The 23,752-nt window shown below is 45.2% G+C and overlaps 1 protein-coding gene across 9 annotated transcripts; it reads right to left on the minus strand.

The window, feature by feature from the left end:
- Positions 1 to 2,171: 2,171 nt before the first annotated feature.
- IGSF1 (immunoglobulin superfamily member 1) lies at positions 2,172 to 18,931 on the minus strand. 9 transcript variants are annotated; one of them, XM_072744088.1, is made up of 21 exons: positions 18,843 to 18,931; positions 18,164 to 18,225; positions 15,607 to 15,743; positions 15,438 to 15,464; positions 14,745 to 15,026; positions 14,106 to 14,393; positions 11,916 to 12,200; positions 11,382 to 11,672; positions 10,638 to 10,916; positions 10,171 to 10,291; positions 8,200 to 8,270; positions 8,072 to 8,104; positions 7,400 to 7,690; positions 6,856 to 7,134; positions 6,068 to 6,355; positions 4,882 to 5,169; positions 4,121 to 4,408; positions 3,644 to 3,931; positions 3,261 to 3,539; positions 2,750 to 2,873; positions 2,172 to 2,595 (listed from the first exon to the last, which is right to left on the minus strand). In XM_072744088.1, exons 3-21 carry the CDS (start codon positions 15,674 to 15,676, stop codon positions 2,460 to 2,462), a joined length of 4,008 nt encoding a protein of 1,335 aa, XP_072600189.1. In that variant the 5' UTR covers positions 15,677 to 15,743; positions 18,164 to 18,225; positions 18,843 to 18,931; the 3' UTR covers positions 2,172 to 2,459. The 9 variants fall into 9 exon arrangements, with proteins under 9 accessions (XP_072600189.1, XP_072600188.1, XP_072600185.1 ...); XM_072744087.1 differs by lacking the exon at positions 18,843 to 18,931 and adding an exon at positions 18,668 to 18,763; XM_072744084.1 differs by lacking the exon at positions 18,843 to 18,931 and adding an exon at positions 18,355 to 18,591.
- Between the last annotated feature and the right edge of the window lie 4,821 nt (positions 18,932 to 23,752).

Genomic DNA, 23,752 nt, shown 5'->3' on the forward strand with positions numbered 1-23,752 from the left:
TTTACATTTTTAAAAAACATGGGTAGAGAATCTTTGGCCTGTGTTACTAGAGTCCCAGAGACAAGTTCTTCTCCTAAACGTCCATTCCACCCTAACTGAAATTCCATTTCCCAGAAATTACTCAATGCTAGGCTGATGATTAGAGGCCAGCCAGGGGTAAAGGGACTGATTCCCATGGCAACCAGGTTGAAAAAAGTGCCATGTGGAGCATTGTCAGCAACAAGCTAAGGTTGCATTATAAATAGATATTTAATTCATTGGATAGTTTGTGACGACTTCTGCATTATAAATAGATATTTAATTCATTGAGATAGCTCTGACAGCGAGTAGGAAAGTTAAATCCCAATGCCACTCTTTGTCTTTAAGTATTTCACAGTTAATTGACAACTATTTTTTCCCTTCTAAAACATGTAGAACTTGGTTCTCTAAGTGAAAGAATGGTATATGTGAGTGTTTTGAGAAAACCAACTAACAGTCCAGTGTCACAATATTTCTCACTATTTGTTTCTCATTGAAAGGTTTATCAAAATTTTATCTGATTCCATGAGCACCTACCTGTGTTTAAATCTTTATGATATAGGAGATCTCAGATTCAATGTCTGGATTTCACAAGTCTTTTATTCTGTCATTTTTGCCTCATCTTCTTCCTGCTCTTCTAACTCAGAGGCTTCTCCAGATTTCAGACCTTGGCCCTCTGCTCTTTTCTTTTTCTTTCACTTGGTTAACAGCTAAAGTAATCAAGTAATCACTTGCTAACTTGCATAGCCCTGCCACTAGCCTTGACAATACACTTTAGAACACCTGATGATTTGCAAAACAAAATCAGACCTGAGCAAAGAACTTCTATCCTAAAACCAAGGACCAACAGCAAGCCACCCTTTAGTGTTCAAAATGTACAGCTTGATTGAGGGTTGGGGATTAAGAGTTTGAAGGCTGAGAGTAGTGATCAGCAGAAAGCAACAATTAGGTTTTGCTAAATTCAAATGTAAAAGCATTTTTGAAATGCAATTTTTAGAAACACTATAAGAAATTAGTATAAGCCACTAATAGCATCTCATCAAATGGAAATCAGAGTGAGACTTTGTACTTCTACATTCCAAAGAGCTTAATACAAATTAGTTTATAGTATTCAGTGTTTCATTCTGTAAGGATTAAGGGAAATGGGATGCATTTTTTTTCCATTAAGTTGCTGGGTAAATAAGCTCCTTAATGTAAAATTTTATTTTACAATAAAATTCTAAATTTTATTGTGGTCTGGGATAAACAACTTACTGTGTGCAGCACCCTCATGTATTGCTCTACTGAACAGTGTTAGCTTAGAATTAAACAGTGTTGGGAGGTAAGGAACTTCAGGGCCAGGTTTGAGGAATCATGACCTCCTCTAGGACCCATAGGTCAATTCTTCTGAGGTCTTGAACAGGTTCAAGGAACTAGGTAAGTCCCCTTCCCTAATCCAATCCCCATAATATGTACTGAATTCCCACCCATAGAGCAAATGGTATGCTGATCTAGGGAAGGTCATGGGTTCAGCATGCAAGCTGATCTCTATTTAGAGTCCTGGGAGGAGACACCAGGAATCACCTGCTCCCAGCTTCACTTGCTTACTCACTCTCTGAGATCCCACTACCAGAGACCCATTCCTTTGGGAAAACAAAACTCTCTTCAGGGAATGGCAAAGTATTCAGCATTTATCAATCACTTACACGTATGGGTGAATTAATGTACACTCCATGATTGTTAGGTAAGGTGCTCGCTTTGGCAGCACATATACTAAGATTGTTAGGTAAGGGCCATAAACACACTTCAACAATTTCAAGGTTCTGCAGAGGGCTAATCCTAGTGTTTAAAAGCAGGTATGCTGTGGAAGTAACATGGTAAAAGGGATATACTTTCAATGTTTAGCCTCTTTGGGCTGAACTTGAAGGGAACATTGCCATTTATCCATCCATCCACTCAATAGGAAGATGGAAGAACAAAAGGACATCCTACTCAGTGACCATGTCTCAAACCAAATTGGGAAGTACTCTTTTGGAGCCTTCCCTACCCCATCTTTAAGCACCTTCCTTTGTGCTAGCAGCCCCATGCTCTTATTCTGCTATGATGGTCAGCTCCAGTATACCATTTCTAAGCTATAAGTGGACAACAAACCCATGGAAAAACCACTGCCATAGTTTTTTGCAGTTAAATAGTGAATACTCTTTTTATTCAGAAGAATACATATTTAATAGAATTTCATGCACCAGTAAATCAGTACAGTGAGGAGTTACAGGGGTGGGGAATCTCTCTTCAGGAAACATCTCACCCTGGTAGAGCTCTCAAATCCCAGAATCCCCTTGACCCAGCTCAGGTGATTAGTGGCCAATGAACAGTAGATGAGGTTGACTTCCAGTATAACCAGTCCAATTTGCAGATCTCTGAGGATAAAAGAGAGAAGAAAGCTCTTGTAAAGGAGGAGATTATTATACTGGGACTGGCAGTTCCACTGAGGTTCCCTGAGAGACGGAGGAGGGAGAGCTGGTGTTGGTGGCTGGTTCTCCTTCTTGGTTACACTCTTCAAGGGCTATAGTCTGGTCTCTTCCATCTGTCTCTGAGTCCCTGTGTGGAGAAAAAAGATATGACTAAGGGAGGATCTAAAAGTATCAACCTGAAAACAGGTTTGTTATGGGGCTCAGATACTCGAGGAACATTAAGACTATTGTTTTTCTACCAGCCCCGGGTTTATAGAAGGAGGCTGACATGAGGCATTTACCTGGTTCGGAGTCGAGGCCACTTCTTCCATTCTATGGCTAGCACTACCCCCAAAGCTACAACTACCACCACAATCAGACTACTTCGGACAATGTTCCCCACGGTGCACTCCTGGGCAGCAGGCCCTGTAATGACAAAAGAGCAGAAACCAAAGCCATGGAGGTTAGCACATGTACATTCCCCCTGATCTCTTTTTGCCCCCTCATCTGGCCTCCTCTAGCGTTCACTTGGGAGCCATGTTGAGAATGCAGAGGGGTTGGTTAGAGCCAGCACTTATGCTAAGGCAGAACCTGACCTCCTTTTGAGGGTGGAAGAGGCCTTGAAAGTACCCTGCTTACTATTTGTGGGTAGATCTGAGGTCCACCTCCTTACCATCCCTAGGAGAAAGATGACCACACTTGAAGTCTCCAACTCCAAACTCTCCCACATCCATCTTTGGGTGGTCTCTATCTGGACTGTCTCTGGTACCCCAGGCAGGTTATGCCAGGACCATGGAGGGATTATCCTCTCACCTGCTGCCCCCACCAGTTCCAGGGCATCACTAGGCTCTGACCAGATATCAGGATAGGCCTGGAGGCGGTAGCTGCAGCTGTAGTTGCCAATGCCTTTTCCTTCTACATTGTTGATGATGAAGTCCCCATCCTCTGAGAACTGCTGAGGTGCTTCTTCTCCATCATGTTCCAGGACAAATTCAACACCTGGCAGGGGGCCACGGCACTGAAGGGTGATGTCCTTGCCTAGCTTGAACATGGTGCTGGGCCAGGCTGACAGCGAGGGCTTAGGGGGCTTATCTGCAACCAACCAGGACAACCAACCAGTGTTAGAAGAAGTGGCCCTGAACCCTCTTGGGACTAATTACTTCACTAGACTATTACTGAGGTCTGCAGGACCTTACCAGTCACCCAGATCTCCAGGAAGTCACTGTGATTAGAAGCCGCAAAGGGAGCAGAGTCCAAATAATAAACACAGCTATAGATCCCAGAATCATCACCTCTCACTGCTGGCATCCAGAAGTCAGCCCTGTACCCACTTGGGCTCTGTTGTTCCAAAGGCTGTTGAGTGCCTTCCTTCAACAGGACAAATGTTGAGTCTGGTAGTTCCCCTTGGCATTGAAAAGTCATATTTTCTCCAGGGGCCACAATAGGACCTGGATGGGCTAAGAGGCTGGGTTTGGGGAGCAAACCTAGAAGAAATTAACTCCTGGTCAGAGAGAGAGGCCATGTTCCAGTGTGCCACCCCTGGAGTCTGTTCAATAAAAAGGAAAGACTACTGCTTACCTCTCCTTGAGCTCTTCAAAAATTATTTCAATGAACCCTCTTGCAGTCCATTCTCTCCTAAGTTCCCATGCTTGCCCCGAGCACCTTCCCCTTACCTGTGACTATGAGTTCCAGAGTGTTGCTAGGCTGTATCTTGATAGGGCTGGTCCAGTCAGGGTGGTAGCAGCAGCTGTAACGCCCTATGTTAGCACCAGATATATTGGTGATAGGGAATGCCCCATCATTACTGGTGGATCCCCAGAGCTGCACTGAAGTGGCTTCTCTTTCTTTGTGCAGAATGTATCCTACTCCATGGACTGGCCCCCGGCACCAGAGAGTAACATTCTGCCCCATAGGAACCACAGAACTGGGCTCAGCAAACAACCATGGCTTGGGAAATGCGTCTAGAAAGAGACCAAAGATGTAGAGAGTATGGAAACTTATCACTTGCTGTGTTAACCCTTCATCTTTCTCCTTCTGGATACAATAGTTCCCTTCCATGGTCTGGCCTAGCCTTCGACCCTCCCTAACCCCTACTCGAGTTGTTTCTATCTCAGTCTCATATCTTGTCTGTTCTTTTTTTTTATCTCATTATTTTTTTCTTTCTCAATTTTTTAATTTAAATTGTAGTTAGTTAACATAGTGTAATATTGGTTTGAGGGGCAGAATTTATGATTCATAACTTACATCATAAGTGTTTATCATAAGAAGTGCCTTCTTTAATACCCATCACCCATTTAGCCCACCTCCATCCACCTCTCTCCATCAACCCTCAGTTTGCTCTTTATCATTAAGATCTCTTATGGTTTGCTTCCTCCTCTTTTTTTCCCATATGTTCATCTGTTTTGTTTCTTAAATATATCTTGTCTGTTCTTACCAGTCACCCAGATCATAATGGGCTTGCTGAGATGTGATCCCCTATTTGACATGGTTGTCTCGTAGTAAACACAACTGTAGTTCCCAGAGTCCTCTGCTCTAACAGTGTGGAGGAGGAAGTCAGCTGAATTCCCGGAGGTGCTCTGGAACTGTAAGGGAACCTGGGTTCCCTCCTGCAAGAGGGCAAACCTCATGCCTTGGAAAGCCCCTTGGCAGCGCAGGGTCACATTCTTTCCAGGAAGCACCACAGGACCCGGGTGTGCCAGAAGAGTAGGTTTGGGGTAGAATTCTGAAATTCAACAGACCACAACCTGAGAGACGCCTGCTCCTCACTTTATGCAGATTGTTTTCTTTTAGTGTTATTGTAAGAAACAATATGTGTTTATCGTAACAAGTTAGAAAATATAGAAAAAAAAAAACCTAAGAAAATACAATTCTACCATTCAAAGATAACCACTCTTTATACACACTTCTATATTTCTTTTTCATTTTTTTCTCTATGTTTCCATGTTATTGTAGCTGTAACTATTTGCATAACTGGGGTCCTACTGTATGCAAAATTGTGTAATTTAATATTTTTCACTTAACTTTATATAGTAAACATTTTCCTATGACGTTAATCAGCCTTTGAAAACTATCATTTGTAATGGCTGCATAATATGCAGCTGTCATTTCAAGGTCTTTGCCCTTTCTCTGAGGGCCATCCAGCCTGCCAATCTCTGACAGCCCAGCTAAAGAAAAAGTGAACATTGAGCCTAAAGCTCAAGGCCAAGTCACAAAAAGATTTCAGAAATAGGGCAATGTGAGCTTGGCACTGGAGATTGGACACCCTCGTCTGCCTCATTTCTTCCCCTAGAAGTGAATTACTTGCCTCTCCCCTCTCCTTTGTCTCTTCTCCATGTATTAATAATAATAGAATCTGCTGCCTTTCATGAACTGTTGACCATGTACCAGTCACGTTCCTAAGCACTTTCTTGGTGACTTTTAGTTTTATTTCTTTGTTTGTTTGTTTGTTTGAATAGGCTCCATACCCAACATGGGGCTTGAACTCATGACCCTGAGATCAAGAGTCCTGTGCTCTATTCTGGTGACTTTTAGAAGGAGCATGTTTCCTCTCCCTCTAACAGCCCTTCCACCCACCATTCCAGAGTCACTTCTGCCTCCATCTGTGTTTCCCCACTCCTGACCTGTCACCACGAGCTCCACAGGGTCGCTGGGCTCAGACCAGATAGCGAAGTCATAATAGCGGCAGCTATAATTCCCTCCATCACCAGTGCCCACTGAAATGATCAGAAAGTGAGCCGCACTGGCCCCTGGACTTGCCCAAGACCTGTCACTGGATGCTATTTCACTTCCATCTTTGTAAAGAATAAAGCTCATGTGCTGCTGGGGAGTGGAGCAATTGAAAGTCACTCGGGCACCAGGAGTGACCACAGGGCTGGCCCATGTCTTGAAAAAGGGCTTGGGGTACATTTCTAGAAGGCAAAAAACAAAACACAACACAAAACCAAATTAAGAGAAAAAAGAAAGATAGCTAATATAGCAAATAATGGTTCCTGGAAGCTGCTTTGCTTTCTATAGCCATCAGGGCAGGCAATGGAGGCTAGCTAAAAGAGTGAACTGTCATTAGGGCTCTGCTGGTCCCCTGCAGCTCAGTTTGCCCATTTGGGCAAGAAGGGGAAATGGTACCTGCTCTGCCTCCCTGGAATATTTGGCCTATATCTAAATGAGATAATTGATATGAAAATAATTAGAAAAATTAAATCACCCTCCACAAACCCCAGCTATTAATAACGATTATGGCTATTAATATCGTGCAGCCAGAGGCCCTGGCACACCCAGCGCCACGCCTGCCTGGCTCTAAGATTGGACACAGGCTCCTAGGACCAGCAGCAAAGTTTGCTGTGGGGAGAGGAGTGTCTGACCCAGAGCTTTGCCTTCCCCCTCCTCCCTCATACACCCTTTTCAACTCTACCTTTTATGACAAGCTCCATGGGCTCACTGGGCTCAGACCACTTGAAGGGGCGCTTTTCAGTATGAGTACGGCAGCTATAATTGCCTTCGTCTTTATCCTCCATTCTTTGGATTGTAAAGAAGGCTTCTCTCCCAACGGCATGAAGTTGCTGGACAGGTTCCTGCACTCCCTCCTTATACAGAACGAACTCCATGCCTGCCAGCCATCCTTTGCACCGGATTTGCAGTTTCTGGCCCCGAATTGGGGGGGAAGCAGAAATGACAGGTTTGGGGAGGATGTCTGGAAAACAAATGGGGTGAAAAAGGAAGTCGAAGTTTGGAGGTGCCCAGATGGGACACTTGGAGTTACTTTGTCAGCAAAAAAGAAATCCACCCTGGACTGGCCCTTTTCACTCTCTTCCCCCTCCCCCATTTCAGGGCTCCTCCTCTCCTTGCTGCACAAGCCCCTTGAGCTCTGGGCTCTGTGCATTCCCTACCCTTAGGAACAGTGTTGGAATCACAGGGCACTGAAGGTCACCCCGGGAGGAACCTCTGCCTTTTCTTACCTGTCCCCACCAGCTCAAGTGCCTCACTGGGCTCCGACACAGCCATCTCCTCCCATGAATGGCAGTGGTAACTCCCGGTGTGGCTCTGGGTTAGGGCGCCAAGGGGAAAGGCAGCCCGGACCTGCTCGGAGGCCGGGCGAGTTGCAATCCACCCAGTCCCGTCCTTCAGCAACACAAACTCCTTAGTTGAGCCAGAAGGGCTTCTGCACCAGAGGGTTAAGTTCTTCCACGGGGCAAGAGGGAAGTTGGTCTCTGCCCACAGCTCAGGCTTAGGGGTTGGCATGATTATTTCTAGAAACAGCAGAGTTAATAAAGCCATCTTCCCTCCTCCCTTCCCTCCCTGTTTCTTTGCCCTTGAACCCCCTACCCAGATCACAATGTCCACCTCCCCTTTCAACCCAAACCCAAACTGTTTCCTTCCTTCTGCAGGTGCTGGGGAAAGGGGAAGCTTATGTCTTAGCTGAGCCTCAGAAAAGTGCAGAAGCTTAGGGGAAATTTTGCAAGCAGAAAATCAGAGTTGGAGGCTGAATTTTGCCAGCAGTTTTAGCAAGTGCCCCTTCCTGGCTGTCCTTCCCTCCCAACCAGTCACTCCCTGGCCACTGACACTGACACTCTGTAGTTATTTCGGATCTCCAGGAAGGAATGTCCCAGTCTGGAGCAGGAAAAACTCACCAGTCTCTTCTGTCAATACCCCATTGCACAGTCCTGCAAAAGAAATTGCTGCCAAGGCTCTGCCCCCTCCCCCACGGGACTTCACCCGGCCTTCTGCCCAGGCCCCTTCCCCACCCCTTTGTACTCACCACAGCAGAGAAGGGCCGTGACTATGAAGAGCATGGTGACCCCTTGAGCTGTTCCCAGCAACCAGGCTTCTCTAGTGAGACCAGAAAAGAGATGAGAGGAGCTGCTGGGGTTAGGGGGAGGGCGGAGAGAAGGGGGCGGCAATTTATGTCATTGGCTTACTCACCACCCAATAGGGATTGGATTTGGGCAGGATAATGGGATATAATCTTTTCTGACATCGATGACTTTTCTTTTTGAGGGCCTCACCACCTACAAACCTCTTGCTCTTTCATGACCCACGTGCCCCCTGCCCCCTCCCCCCTCCCCAGCCTATATCAGATGTCAGCTCCCCATGGCCCCTGATTAGGCTGTTGCTGGAATTGAGTTGTCAGATGTGAAAATGCTTTTGTAATTCCAGCTCTCAGAACCCCCGGAGCTCAGAGTGATCGGCAGCTCTGGGTGGCGGGTGTGGGGGTGGAGGGAAAAATCTTGGGTGTTTCTCTGTCATCAAGTTTAAGTTTGGAAGCAGTTTTTATTATGGCAGTATTGGTCCTCAGACCGACCTGCCTCACCTGCCTTTGTTATGGAAGGGTTGCCTAGGCAGCCGCAGTGAATTACCCGAAGATTGTCAGTGCTGAGCTAAGCTTGTCAGAGAGTGGGATCTTTCTACCCCCACCCAGATTATGACTAGCAATGTGCAGCAGCTTTGGGTTATGGGTCCTGTAGAATTAGATGATATTAAGCCAAAATCCATTTGGCAATTCATACTTAGAAAACACTGACCCTCCTTCTGGGTCAGGAAAACATGCTTTTCAAGATGCTTTCTCTGAAATCTGCTTTCTGAGCTCATCTTTTGATGTAGTGGTCCTGGTCTGAGGCGGGGCACTTGAAGCTACATTTTTTTCTAACCCCTGGCTTGGAGGTTACCCTAAGGTGTGGGACTCAGGATGGATTCTGAGGACAAGTAGGGCTGGCACCCCACGAGACTTTTTGAAAACTCAAAGGATGGTGGTTTTTACAGATGATTTAGGAGGCTCCCTTCTAATTACCCAAGCACTCTGTCCCTCAGATCCTGGTGGAAAACAGACACATGCAATCACAGTCATCATCCATTGTGTATTGAATACTCTCAGACACACAAAGACCTATGATCATGATGAGGGGGCTACAGCCAGGAGCAGAGGGTTGGGGGAGTACATAAGACCTTCAGGGGCTGAGGCCCCCACCAACCTAGGACCTGTCATTTATCTTCCTGTTTTCAGGCAGAATCACCTGAGCATAGGCCAGGGAATCAGAGAGAGAGGAGGATGGCCCAAGGGACACCAAAGGATCAAAGGAAAGGACTGGATAACCTGTTTGGTTTGCCATTTTGTGGTTCAGAGGAAGCAGTTTGATTCTCTGGCCCAATCTACTGCTTCATCAGATGCCCATCCAGGTTAAGATTATATTCTCAGAATGCTCTGCACAGATGGTTGGAGACCAGAGCAGTAGAGAAACTGGTTCCTATGGAGACTAAGAGGGACCACAAGCCTCTCTAGCTCTTGAAAGCTAGGGGTAAGGGTGAAAAGTTGAGATGAGAGTTGGATAACACCCAGGAAGACAGGACAGCTTGGCTTCTTACAAGAGAAAAAAGTTCAAACTAAATTCAGTGAGAGACATCAATCATCTCCGAGGGGCAGGGTGGCTTGGGAGGGAGATTTGGGCACTCTCCTGGGCAGGAGGGGGGGAGGTGAATCAGAGAATGAGGTTTGGATTGCTTCTCCCTCCAAGAATTATGTTTCTCTACCCTCTGGCTTGGGTACTGACCTCTCTGTGAGGTGAAAGAAAAATAGCTGGGATGGGAAAGTCTTGTTTCTTAAGCCCAGAAGGTGGAGAATACAAACAGTGTGGCCCTGTGGCTTATGTCAATGGGGGTAAGACTCATTTCTGAGTATCTGGAGAGCCTGGACTCAGCTAGATTGAAGGACAAGGGGCTGGAATAAGACGGTTACCTGATTCTGAGTCTCCGACATTTCCACCTTATCCACAGCACTACCAACAGCAAGGCAACAAGCTGCATGATTAGGGACAATCTGATAGCTTCATTCAGAACGTAATTCCAGGTAAGAAAGCCTGTGACCAGAGAAGATGAGAAGCAGGAGCCTTGATAGAGAAGGGGGGAGGTGAACACATTTGGGGTTGCAGGGAGGAGGGAGGAGGAGCTGGTTACTGAAGGTGAAAGGAAGGAGTGACAGAAGGGGCCTTCTTTTTCATGAAGAATGAGAGCTTTGAAAGTATGCTGCTCACTGTCTTTGAGTGATTATGAGATCACCCCAGGGGAAGTGTGCCCAAACCCAAGGGCCCTGATTTACAATCCCTGACTCCCCTTTCCATAGCTTTCTGGGCACTTCTTCAGGATCCCAGGGGTAGCATGACCAAAGCCATGGAGGGGCAACCCTAGGAAGAGTTGTCCTCTCACCTGCTGGCCCCATCAGCTTCAGAGGCTCACTGCGATCTGACCAGATGTTGGGGTGTGACTCTATGCGATAGCTGCAACTGTAAGTCTCTGTGCCTTTTCCTTCAGCATTACTGATGATGAAATCTCCATCTACCAAGAATTTTTGAAATGTTGCTCTTTCTTCCCATTCCAGAGAAAATTCAAGTACTGGATGAGGTACTTGGTGCTGAAGGGTAATGGCCTTTCCTAGCTTGAACATGGTGCTGGGCCAGGCTGAAAGGGAGGGTTTGGGGGGCTTATCTGCAACCAATACAGAAACAAGAATTTGAATAAGTGACCTGGAATTCAGTACCCCTGGCCCCCAAAATGTTTCTCAGCTTCCTATTTGATCTTTTTTATCTTTCCACTTCCACTAGATCAGTGGTCTTAAAATTTGACCATGCTTTAGAACCTCTTGGCCCACTCCTCAGTGCTCTAAAGACTCTTGGGTTTCTACCTTCTGTCAGGAAGACCTCATATCTATAAGTTTCCCCTGGCCATAAGGAAAATAGCATTTCCAGGGGTCACATGGGGCTAGGCCATGCTGAGAGGCATGGCCTGAGTAACAGTCCTAGGAGAGAAAGTACATAAAGTTTTTGGAGAAAATTCTACACCATCTTCCTAGTGTATTTTTCCTTGGCTCATAACTCCAAGAGGGTAAAGGGCTGTTAGCTCCTTCTTAGAATACTGTAATGATAAAAACAAATGACATTTGTTAGCACTTGCCTACAACCACAAGTTCCACAGTGTTGTGTGATGTCATCCTGATGGAGGTCTTCCAGGAGAGGAGATAGTGGCAGCTATAGATGCCAGCATCACTGTAAGTCACATTGTTGAGGAAGAATGACTCGTCATCAATGCTGGTGGTATCCAAAAGCTGAAGTGGTTTGTCTTCTCCTTTCTTATAGAGTGCAAGCCCCACTCCATCCACTGGCCCTCGACACCACAGGCTCACGTTCTGACCCATCTGGACCACAGGACTGGGCTGAGCAAGTAGCCAGGTCTTGGGGAAAGTGTCTAGGATGAGACCCAAAATATAAAGGGCTAGTATTCTGATTCCCCTCTCACCATGAAGGGTTCTTTTCCTCCAGTCCACCCTTGGCAACTCCCACTCTAAGCCCAGTTGTACAAAGTATGCTCCCTTCCCCACTATTAGCCCTGGTTGCATGATCAGGTTTGCTGGGGCGGGGGTGGGGGGTGCAGAATGAGTTGTATATCCATAGCCTCTAACATAGGTCCCATGGCATTCCCCTCTCTTACCGGTCACCCAGATTTTCAGGATATCACTAAGGAGTGAACCCCTGTATGACCCATCATAGTAAAAACAGAGGTAATGTCCAGCATCATGGATTTTCAAATCCCGGAAGAAGAAATATGCCTCATTTTTTATTGGCCTTTTGCGGTAAAAGGATTTCTTCAAATCTTCAAGCCTTATTAGAGCAAAAGTCATTCCGTAGATTGGTGCCTGACACCTGAGGTTCAGGCTTTCTCCAGGTGCCATAATGGGCCCAGGATACGCTGTCAGAGTTGGTTTGGGATAGAGTCCTAGAAAGGGAAGAGACTCTGAATTAGAGATAAGATAATTCTTCCCTATTGTCTCCTATTTTTCTAGTTTTTTTTTCTAAAGACAAAGAGTGGTAGTTGAAGTTTAGCCTCTATTCCCTTTCCCTTCCTTGAATATCAGCCTCCTTTAGGAGATAATCAAGGGCATGTCCACTTAGGTACCTCCCCTCTCACCAGACTTCATCAGCTCCACTGAGCTCTAACTATGTATAAGGCTATGTCTCAGTGGAACATCTACATCTGTAATTGCCTGTATCTTTAGGTTCCTGAAATGCCAAATGTACTTTTTCCAACCACCCAAGAATCCAAGTTTCTGAAAATGATTTTGATTTCATCTTTGTAAAGCATGAATACTACTGCAGAAATAAACATGCCTTTTGAACACATTAAGCCCACATAAGACCCTACTTCCAATACAAGACTGGAAGAAGCCAGTAAGTAAGGAAAGATTGGCTAATAAGTCTTTGACCCAAAAAAATCTCTGTTAATGGGGCCACACCCTCTTTTCCATGTATTGTTCCCCCAAGGGGATCATACTACAAAATAGAGGGCAAACCTTACTCTCATATCATTCCTTCTTACCCACAGCAATCCCAGGTAGATCCACCCATCCATTATTGGAAAGATCAACTCTGTCATATGCTCATTGAGCATTTAGGATGTGTCAGGCATCATGTAGGTCTAAGGATGTACAAGTAAAGAAGACACAGTCCCTGTCAACAAAAAGTTCATGGCCTAGTGAGGGATACCAGTGAATAGGTAACTGCATAAGTGTATGTTAGTGGAATCTACCCTGGAAGGGCATTCATACAACAAACATCCATACACACAGTTCAAACAGTCTTTGTTATTCAATCCTCAATAAAAAGCTATACTAATAAAATTAATATCTACCATTTATTGAGAACTTATGTGCCGGGCACTGTACATATATTTAGGCAAATCCTCACAACAACCCTGTGAGGTAGGCATTATTATTATACCAATTTTGCAAATCAGGAAACTGAGGTACAGAGAGGCATTACACATTAGGTCATATAGATACTGTTATCCCATTTTAGAATGGGGGAAACCAAAGTGCAGAGTGGTGAAGTGACTTGCTTAAGACCACACAGGGAGGCGGTGTCAGTGGTGGATCTAGAAACCAATATTACTGCTTCTAAGTCCAGGGTACCTTCTGTGGCACCACAGCTTTCCCCAAGCCTATCTAGACTGATGGAGGAACTAGAACAAATGTGGCCAATTCTGTCTAAAAGCATCCAGACCATGGGGTGGACAAACTGGGGCTACAGGGTGTGTCTAGCATTTGAACATTTTGGGGAGACTTATACTGTGTTTAGAGCTTGACACTGCCTTACTAGATCTACATATACAGGACTCAAGTAATTTACGTAAAGCCATATCTAAAATACGAGCTATCACTTTTTGTCATTTTTATTTTCATCACCGATGCTAGCACAATTCATTCTATTTTCTTTACTTAAAATAATAAGCACAAATACAACAAAAATGTATTTAAAATGTAAAAACCAGTTTACAAGACTGCAGTGGCAGTGCCTGGCACATAGTAAGTGCTCAATACATATTAGTCAAATGAATGAATGAAAGCATGATATTTAACAAGTAGAGAACAAAACTGTGATGAGCTGAACCTGCCAGACATTTGGCTGAGCTCACTCACTAGCCAAGTGATTGGCTTCCACGTGTCTGCCTGGTAGCATGTGTGATTCTAATTTGCATCTCAGTAAAATGTCAAATGACTCTAGCTCATAGGCCTTGCAGGGCCTAGGACCTGGCTAAGGAAAGGAAAATCAGAAACTCTGGTTCATCCAGCCATGATCCCAGGGACAACGATCATCAGACCCCAACAGCCATAGCTACACCCACCTGCCACAATCAGCTTCAGGGGGTTGCTGGGCTCTGACCACAGAGTGGGGAGCATCTGGATATGAGTGCGGCAGATGTAAACCCCTTCACTCTCAGGTGTCATGTTGGCGATGGAGAATATGGCCACTGTCCCAGTTGGGATCTGGTAATCCACAGGCTCTGCATATCCCTCTTTGAACAGCATGAATACCAAATCCTGCAGCCAGCCATGGCAGAGTATGTTAACATTACATCCAGTAAGAGGGTAGGTCTCAGCCTGGATCCAGAAGATGGGCTTGGGCAGCTGGCCTGAAGGAGAGAATGAACTGGAATTCAGGTAGAGCAAGGATAGCGCTGCTCAGTGAGCAGGAGAGGAAAGTGCTACTTAAATGAGCCTTCCCTGTATGATCCTTATTTGCCACCCTTCCTTCCCCGATCTGGGATCTCCCCTATGTTGAGACCTTGCTCTCTAGATCTGTTCCAGAGACTGCATCCTCATCTGTATTGCCCATAGAAAGTAGGCACTTACTAACTGTGGAATGCCTGCATGTATGCATTCATGCATTTGAGGTAAATAAATGAATTAATTAATTAAACAAATCGTGCTCTGAATTCCAGGACCTGGAGTTTATTTCTGATTATCTATTAGTGTCTTCTTACCTGGTGCCTCCAACTCTAAAGCTTTACTGGGCTCTGACCAGCCTGTTTCCTTCCAGTAGCAGCACCTGTAAAGACCTGCATTGGACTTAGTAAGGGCACCTATAGGGAATGAAACTTGGAAGGTCTTGGAGGAAGGGCGGATCCAGGTCATCTGTGTCTTATCCTTCAGCAGCAGAAACTTGCTTGAAATCCGAGAGGGGCTTTTGCACCAAAGTGTGATGTTCTCCCAAGGGGCCTTGGGGTAGTTGGTCTCTATCCACAGCTCCGGTTGAGATTGCATCACTGTCATTCCCAAAGATCACAAAGATGTGAGCAGTCCAACCCTCTCCAACCCATAATGTGCCCTGCAATGTCCCTTACAATTAGCCCTGACCCAGATTGCTTTTTATCTTTCCTTGGGGACAAGAGTGTCTGCTTGCGTAGAGGATGGGTTAGGGACCCTGGGATATTTGTTCAAGGGATTCAAGTGAGTTAGGGAACACAGAGAAAGTCTGGCTTCCATTCCACCTGAAATAAAGCTTTTTACTATTCTGTGGGAAACCAGGTCATGAAGTGAGAGGTTCTGGTCTCCAACCAGCTCAATCTGGGAATTATCTTTGTGGTCTCAAGGTAGTTGTGTCCGGGGCCACAGAGGCAGCTGATGTCTTAGAACCTCCAGGAAAGAAGGTACCAGGGGTGGCAGGACTCACTTACCTATTGATGTCATACCCAGACTCAGCCCTGAAAAGAGAGATAAGAATGGTAAAGAAGAGCCCCCACATTGACCCCACCAACCCTCAATCCTCTCTCCTTCCCCCAAGGTGCCCAACCATAGGAGGATCTATGACAGGGTCACTTCCCCTCACACCTTCCTTGTACTCACAAATGCAAAAGAGCAAGACTGTGAATGTCCACAGCATGGCAGCCCGCTCCCCCGGCCTGTTCAGGGTCATGGGGCCTCTGGTGGTCAATGTGTCCTTCAAGTCTGGAAGGGCTTTGCCGCTCAGCAGGTGGTGAGATCTAAAAGCAGAAGTGTCTTTACTCAGGTAACTTGTTCTGCTCCTCAAAGTTTAGTTTGGATTACTAAACTGCACTCGACACCCTACCTTCCACACTCTCAGAGGTATGAAATGTATGACACAGTCACCTGCCCATTTTCTCCACTTACTTCTCTTCACACCTAAGGTCTTTGCTGACATCTAAAATGTCAGATTTGTTGAAATATCTGTGCATCCCTGGAATCTCAGAGGCCCAGAAGGTAACTTAATTCAGGCCAGAGGGGAGCTCTTAGGAGGAGAGAAATGGGAGGTGTAGAGAGTCATCCTTTTAAGATCTTCTATCATCTATCTATTTGTCATCTATCTATCTATCATCTATCATCTATCTATCATCTTGTCTGAGTCCTCCAACAACCTAGCAAAGGAGGCTTTCCTGCCATCCCTATTTTGCTGGCAAGGAAATGGAGGCTCAGATGGGATATACTTAATTTGCCCGAAGTCGGAAGATTAAATATCAGATATTTATATAATAACTCCAACGCCTATGCTTTAAAACCAGTATTTAAAACCCCCCATTTTCACTGGATGGGATGAGCACTGAATGTTATGCGATATGTTGGCACATCAAACTCCAATAAAAAAAAATACACAAAAAAATAAACCTCTCCTTTCTTATCTTTCCTCACTCCTCTGATCTCATAGCACCCAGGCCTTCCCCTCTGTAGATAGCTTCAGATGAAATATTACTCTCATTCTTATCGCTTACCCCCCAAAGCTCAAAACCCCCATCTCAAGTAGGTGCTGGAGAATCAAGCTACTTAAGCTAATTAATATAAGGTGTAATTGATGTATTGGCTGCCTATAACGTGTAAGCCTTTTTGTTTGTTGCCCCTAGGGAAATATGGTAAAGATATTTGAATTCAGGGAGGCCTTTTCATTTTCAAAACAAACAAACAAACAAACAAAAACCCACTATTGACCACATGTACATAAGAGACCCTTTCTGCTTTCCTGCCTCTTCTCTACCACCATACCCAAAGTATCCTTTTGCCAAAGGAAGGTGTATCCCCATCATACAAACTCAAGTTAACTCTCCTCCACCAACTCTCTAGTCAGAGTCTGAGGTCCTGGCTATTTAATCCTATCTCAGTAGAGTGGGGGTAAAGTCAACTCCCGGAACAGAAAAGGCTGATTTCGCTTCCCAGAATGGATCCTAGCACTGCAGCCTCGAATTTGCTCTAATGCTAACACTGGGTAGGATGGAGGAGCAGGAAAACAAGAAGATTCATTTTCAAACATCTGGGCTGTAGGGAACAGGTGGACGGTCAGAGATCCAAGGAGACAGTTGCCTTTTGCATTTCTCGCTTTGCATTGAAGAATGCTCAAATTACTTCTCTGAACTTTTCTTATCTGTTAAGTTGGGAGTAATCTCTACCTAACATTGTTGTTGTGTTGGATCAAATATAATATATGTACAGGGCACATGGTAAACATATCATTACAAGGTGGCTATTTTTCTTCTTCCCAAAGTGGGTATTAACCTGGTGTAGAACCTTAAAGATGCTCTTTCATCTCAGCTCCGAGAGCCCCTTGTTCCCCACTCCTCTCAGGGCCAGGCCCAGGCCCAGGCTTGAGTGCCACTCTGTTGCTTTGTTCCCCCAAGGCTTTGGGCCAGGATTTATTGGGGGAAGCCAGGTTCTACTGCCAAGGGAAAGGTTCAACCTGGGACTCTGCCCAGAAATGCCAGCTGAGATTCCAGGCTTGCCACTTAGACCCCTAAACCAGGATTTTGCCTCCTGGGGACTTGAGTGGAATGAAAGAAGGGGGGCTTCTCAGCATGGCTGATCCCTCCCCAATCACTAAGGAAACTGTACCATTTACATTCAACCCGAAAGATGAATCTTATGCCCAGGGAATGTGGGAAACTGCCGCAAGCTTCAGGTTAATTGGCCACGCCCATTTTGGCCTTTCACACCCCCACTCCCACCCCCAACTTCCACAATCTAGCCCTTTTACCCTCCCTTTCTACTCCACCCCAAGCACTTTCCCCACCCTTAGGCAGCGCCGCAGTGCTTTTGAGGGTGACATACCCGAAATGTCTAATGGCTCGCCCCCTGCATAGCTTTGAGGGCTCCAGGAATCTAAGGGGTTGGGCTCAGCGGGGCACCGGGTACACGTTTCGCTAAGGGTTTGGAGGGAAGACTGAGAAGAAAAAGGGAAGGTATTTGCAGTGCCCAGAAATTCTCAGCGAGGCAAAGCTGGGATCCGTGGAGGGACGGAGAAAGGGAGAGATGAAGGGGGTTAGGGGGAATGGACTGGGGAGCAGTTTGATTTGAGGCAATTAGTTACAGCAGGCAGACTATTTCGGGGTTTTGTTTAGGATCTCATTGCCAGTATTTAATCTTCAGCCACTGGGCTTTGCGCTCATTTGCAGGTACTTACGGTAGTTGAAGGCCCGCTCCGCTGTTGGAGATTCTCCAGTGAGCTCCTCCAGATGCAGCAAACTGCCCGGCATGAGGAGAGCTGTCTAAGGACAGCCTCTCCGGCTCCGCGCCCCGCCTCCCTCTCTCCCCCGCCTGCAGCCGGTCTGCTCCAACCTCCTCCCCTCCCTCCGCTAGGCTCTAGGAGCCCACCTACACCAACTCTGCCTGACACCTGCAGTCCTCTGAAGACCGGGATTTCTACGCCCCTCCCAGCTCCCCGCCTCTCTCGACTCCCTGCAGAGGTTACTGGAGCCAAATTCAGGCCCCTGCCCCCTCTCCTGTCGCTCTGAGTTTCATTGGGTCACTGTATCCTGGAGGGGAGAGGGCCAGCTCTTCAGACTGCCAAAGCTGTAGATCCTTCCTCTTCAGCTCCCCAATGCTTTTAAAGGGATCTCAGATCTTCCTCTGCCCATTTAATGCCCCACTTATGCATAAACATTGCCACCATGGTTTAAAAGCTCACTATGTGCCTCTGGGCCTCCGGCAGCTATTAGTTCCAATCTTCCTAACAACTCTACAAGATGTGTTAACTTCCCTCAATTTTACAGATGAGGAAACTGAATCTCAGAGAGGGTTAAGTGACTTGGACAGCCTCCAGAGTCCAGCCTAGGATAAAAGCCCAGGCTTTAGAGACATACCAATCTGGATGTCAGTCCAGGTTCCACTATTCAATAGCTGAGTGACCTGAAGTAAGTGAGTTAAACTGTCTGAGTCCCAGTTTCCCGATCTGTAAAAGAAAACAGCAGAAGCGGTAGAATGGGGCTTTGTTGGGATCATGCAAGTCAAACTTCTAGCACAGTTTGCCTGGTCCCTGTTAGGTGCTTAATACATGGGAGCTGCTGCAGCCACTACTGTTATTAATCTGTAAAGCCTTCTGCAAATGCCCTAGAGTAACATGCTTTCAATGATGTAGACAATCTTCCACAAGTGTAGTTGATCACGAAAGACTTTTTAAAGTGAGAAATGTATGGATAAGACACTAACCAGCTCTGACATATATCGTATGATGAGATTAAAGTGCAGCATCCAATAAATCAGCAGATCGATTGTTGTAAGAAATAGCCAAATTAATCATAAAAGATTACAAATTATCTAAAGAAAAATACTGCAACTTAAGAACAAACCACACAAAAGTAAAGTGACAGGCAAATTGAATATCATCTCTTTATGCATTAGGTTATAAGAGTTGTGGCTTCCTGGCATCCTCTGTTCCTACATACCATTATAAACTGCAGATTATCTCCCAAGAAATAGCATAACCATAGGAATAAAGATATATGTTTTGGGGGGCAAGTTATTTAACCTTTCCAAGACTCAGTTTTCTTATTTGTAAAATGGGGATAATAATTGCATTTACTATCACACAGAGTTTGGGTAGGATTGAATAAAAACCCCTTGCAAACCACTACAGAGTGCCTGGGCCATAGCAAGCCTCCATTAATTCAATGAATGTTTATATTTTCTTTATGCCAGGCGTTGTCCTAAATGCTGATGATTTAGAAAGAATAGCAGTTTCTGCTCTTTTATTTCTTTTTAAAAAATATTTATTTATTTATTTATTTATTTATTTATTTATTTATTATTTATGAGAGACAGAGAGAGAGAGACAGAGACAGAGACACAGGCAGAGGGAGAAGCAGGCTCCACACAGGGAACCTGACGTTGGACTCAATCCGGGTCTCCAGGATCACGCCCTGCACTGAAGGTGGCGCTAAATCGATGAGCCACCCAGGCTGCCCTGCTCTTTTATTTCTTATTATTATTCTTTAGTTTCTGCTCTTAAGCCATTTCTGGTATAAGGATAAACAGTAGAGGAATACATGTAAGAGATGGCCAGAGAGGGGGTGCTGTGATAGTCAGAGAATTGCAATAGGAAAAGCCAGCAAACAAGGCACAGAGAGCTGCAAGCAGTTTTCTTTGACTATGTGCCTAAACAAGGGCAGTGGAACCGGTGAAGGAAGGGAGAGCAAAGATTCCTGAAACATCTGGCAGGTAAAACTGACTCAACGTAATGGTTGTTTGGAACATGGTAGTGATAGTTACTATCTGTCAGGATGAAAATATTTGTGCTAGTTTTCAAAACATGTATACAGACATCACTATGATAGTACCAGGCACTAAAATCGACTCATTTTCTCCCCTATAACAATACTATGGGATAGCTATCATTATCGGGCCCCATTTTACAGATGGAGAAACTGAAACACAGAGCCAAATGAGCAAATTACCCCAGACCAACAGAGCCAGCAAGTGGCAGAGCTAGGATTTACAACCAGCCAGTTTGTATATACAATTCCGTGTTCTTTTCATTTGTCTTGATTTTAACATATCTATAAATGGGTTTTATATAGAAAGGATTTCTAAAACTTTTTAGGCAAAGTAACTGAACCTCTTAGTGCTTTCATTCTTTCTTTTTAATGAATTATAATTAACATACAGCATTATATTAGTTTCAGAGGGTATAACACAGTGATTCAATATTTGTATATGTTTGTGAAATGCAGTCCCATGTTCTTCTTTAAAAAGATTGTATTTGTTTATTTGAGAGAGAGAGAAAGCATGAGGGGGAGGGGCAGAAGGAGAGAGAGAAGCAGAGTCTCCCAACAGAGCAGGGAGCAGGAAGCCCTAGGATGCTCCACGCTCCATCCCAGGACCCTGAGATCATATCCTGACTGAAAGCAGATGGGCAACCAAATGAGCCACCCAGGCATCCTGCAATTCCATGTTCTTTTTTTAAAAAAAGATTTTATTTATTTATTCATGAGAGACACAGAGGCAGAGACACAGGCAGAGGGAGAAGCAGGCTCCATGGGAGCCTGATGTGGGACTCGATTCCAGGACTCCAGGATCACGCCCTGAGCCGAAGGCAGGCGCTAAACCTCTGAGCTACCCAGGCATCCCATGTTCTTAACCACTACCCTGCCTCTGCATTGGATGTTTGGAATGATAAAACTAGGAATAGTTAATTAAAAATCTAAAAAAACAGATTTTAGGGATCCCTGGGTGGCGCAGCGGTTTAGCGCCTGCCTTTGGCTCAGGGCTTGATCTTGGAGACCCGGGATCAAATCCCACGTTGGGCTCCCGGTGCATGGAGCCTGCTTCTCCCTCTGCCTATGTCTCTGCCTCTCTCTCTCTCTCTGTGTGACTATCATAAATAAATAAAAATTAAAAAAAAATTAAAAAAAAATAAAAAAACAGATTTTACTTAGTAAAATAGAAAAAGCACCAATCAAATGCACTGTTAATAATGTAGAAAAAAAGGCAATGGTGGTGTCCACCTGCTTTCTGCAAGTCCTTGGGCTGAAGCTTGTGCTTTGGACCAGCAATCTGAATCTAGATCCCAGATTCCCCACTAATTAGCTGTGGAAGCCTGCAAAAGGTCCTGGGACTATGTAGGTAAGGACACGATTCACTCTCACCTTTTGCTCTAGGACACTATGAAATGCTGAAGGGACTTATTATTCAAGTTTCATAGAAGCGAACTCATTCAAACTACAGCTGACAACTGAGATACAAGAAGCTTCATCTCTAGGCTCCCTTGGTGGGTCTTGAATCTTGCCGCCTGCCTCTAGAAAGAGAAACAGTCTCTGGACAACATTTCTAGAGAAAACTTGAATGGCCCAATATTATAAAGCTGATGATAGAGGTCAAAAAATTCTGGGGCTGAGACTTAGCTTGGATGGAGCTCTTGACTCAGGCTCTGCTAGCCTTCTCCCATCAGGAATCCACTGGGCCTGTGGCTCTGTGACTGTGAATCTTTCACACACATGCACACACACACACACACACACACACACCAAGAAATCTGGGATTCTCCTGGTTGATTACTGTAGAGTCTGGTATTAAACAACTCTCTTCTGACAGGGAATGTTTAGGCCATTCCTAATGGCCAGGCACCCCCTGACTCTCCATCCCCTTAAACTGGCCAGATGGACAGGAGAGGGCTTGTATGGGGGCTCACCATCCTGGGACAGGGGTGATGCCAGAAAACATTCCTGAGCCATACCCCCTTTCATTTTCACATCTTGAACATGGGTGCCAGGATACAGTTTCTCCTGCAAAAGCTTCAGAATCACCTCTTATGGATTATGAGACAACTGTTAAACACAATATTTTATTGAGTACATATAGACATTGAAGCAAGTTGTGTGGTAGAGTGTAGAGGCAGGACTAATGTGATTTGTAGAAAAAGTTTTTTAAGCTCCAAAAACTCTCAGCTTAGAGGAAAAGAACAATGCTCTTATGAAAGCTGTACTGGGAACCAGAGGAGTTCTAGAGAAGCCTCAAGAAGATTAAGTTCAAAGGAGGTGAGGCATCAAGGGCCATGTACTGCACACAGGATGGTCTGGGGAGCGTTTCTCCATGATTGAGTCCAGTGTAGGATGAGGAAATCTTTTTAAAGCTAAATCTGACTTATAGTAGTTCAGGCAGGAGAAGCACAGGGCAAAGCTGACCTCTTCCCAGTAATGTGCTGGAGCTGGTTAGCATGGACTTAGGCGAACTGAATGTGTGCACCTTATCTCAACTCAGCATTCAGTTATATCAAGTTGGCAGCTTAAAACTGGTCATGGCCAGAGAATTTACACCACTGAATAAGCAAATGCTACACATAGCATTTTTTTTCCTCCAGAGAGCTGTTTGTTAAACATTTACTGACAAACCACTTTCTTTCAGTTGTATGTTTGAGGACAGTGATTCTCACTGGCAAATGGGAATTGCCAAGAATCCTGACAATTGTCTTACACCCTCAAGAGAGCAATGACCATTGTACCCCCCCCCCCAACTTCACTGCTGTGGCAAACCACCTAAGGACTGTGTCAGATCTCTAGAGTATTTGGTGCATTTGGAGGGTTGCGACTGTTTTATCACTCCTTTCTCCTCCCTAGTGACTCTTAGCCATCATCCTCTTCTGTAATGGAGAGGGTATGTGGAGTAGATAAGTAAGGAATTAAGGGGTAACTAGACAAGTGGTGGTCTGGGACAGTGGGGAGACCCAAGCAGACAGGTTAGGTTCCAAAAGAAAGACCTCATTGGGGTTTGAACTCTGGAAGTGGGAAGTACCTCTTTCTGGAGGTGGACATGAAAGCTGGGGCCTGCCCACACAGCTTGGGTTTCAACTTAACCTTTGTCAAGCATTTCAATCATTAAGGGCATAGTTTGGGGGCACTAAGTCACTTCCAGAAGCTACAACAAGGTATTTTCAGGACCTTGAAGGAAGATTCCTAGCATGAATTAAATGTAAGTGATGAACCAGAACTGAAACATTTAATCGGAACATGCACTGTGAGCCACAAGGCATAGTAAGCTGTAAGGCCAAGAGGCCTGGACGATCAGGCAAACCAACAATGTGATTACCTAGTTGAATTTAACTTAAGGTTAATGCGTGGACAGAGAAAATGAGATTTTGTCATGTTCCAATACAGCAGGACCACAAGGTTCTGTTTGGTCCATGTAACACTCACCAGAAAGGTAAACTATTGTCCAACCATCCCCCATAATAGTCCTCCTAGTATCACAAGATGCCTTTTATTTATATGAGGAGCAGTGA

This window comes from Vulpes vulpes, chromosome X (assembly GCF_048418805.1).
Source record: "Vulpes vulpes isolate BD-2025 chromosome X, VulVul3, whole genome shotgun sequence".
Classification (NCBI taxonomy): domain Eukaryota; kingdom Metazoa; phylum Chordata; class Mammalia; order Carnivora; family Canidae; genus Vulpes; species Vulpes vulpes.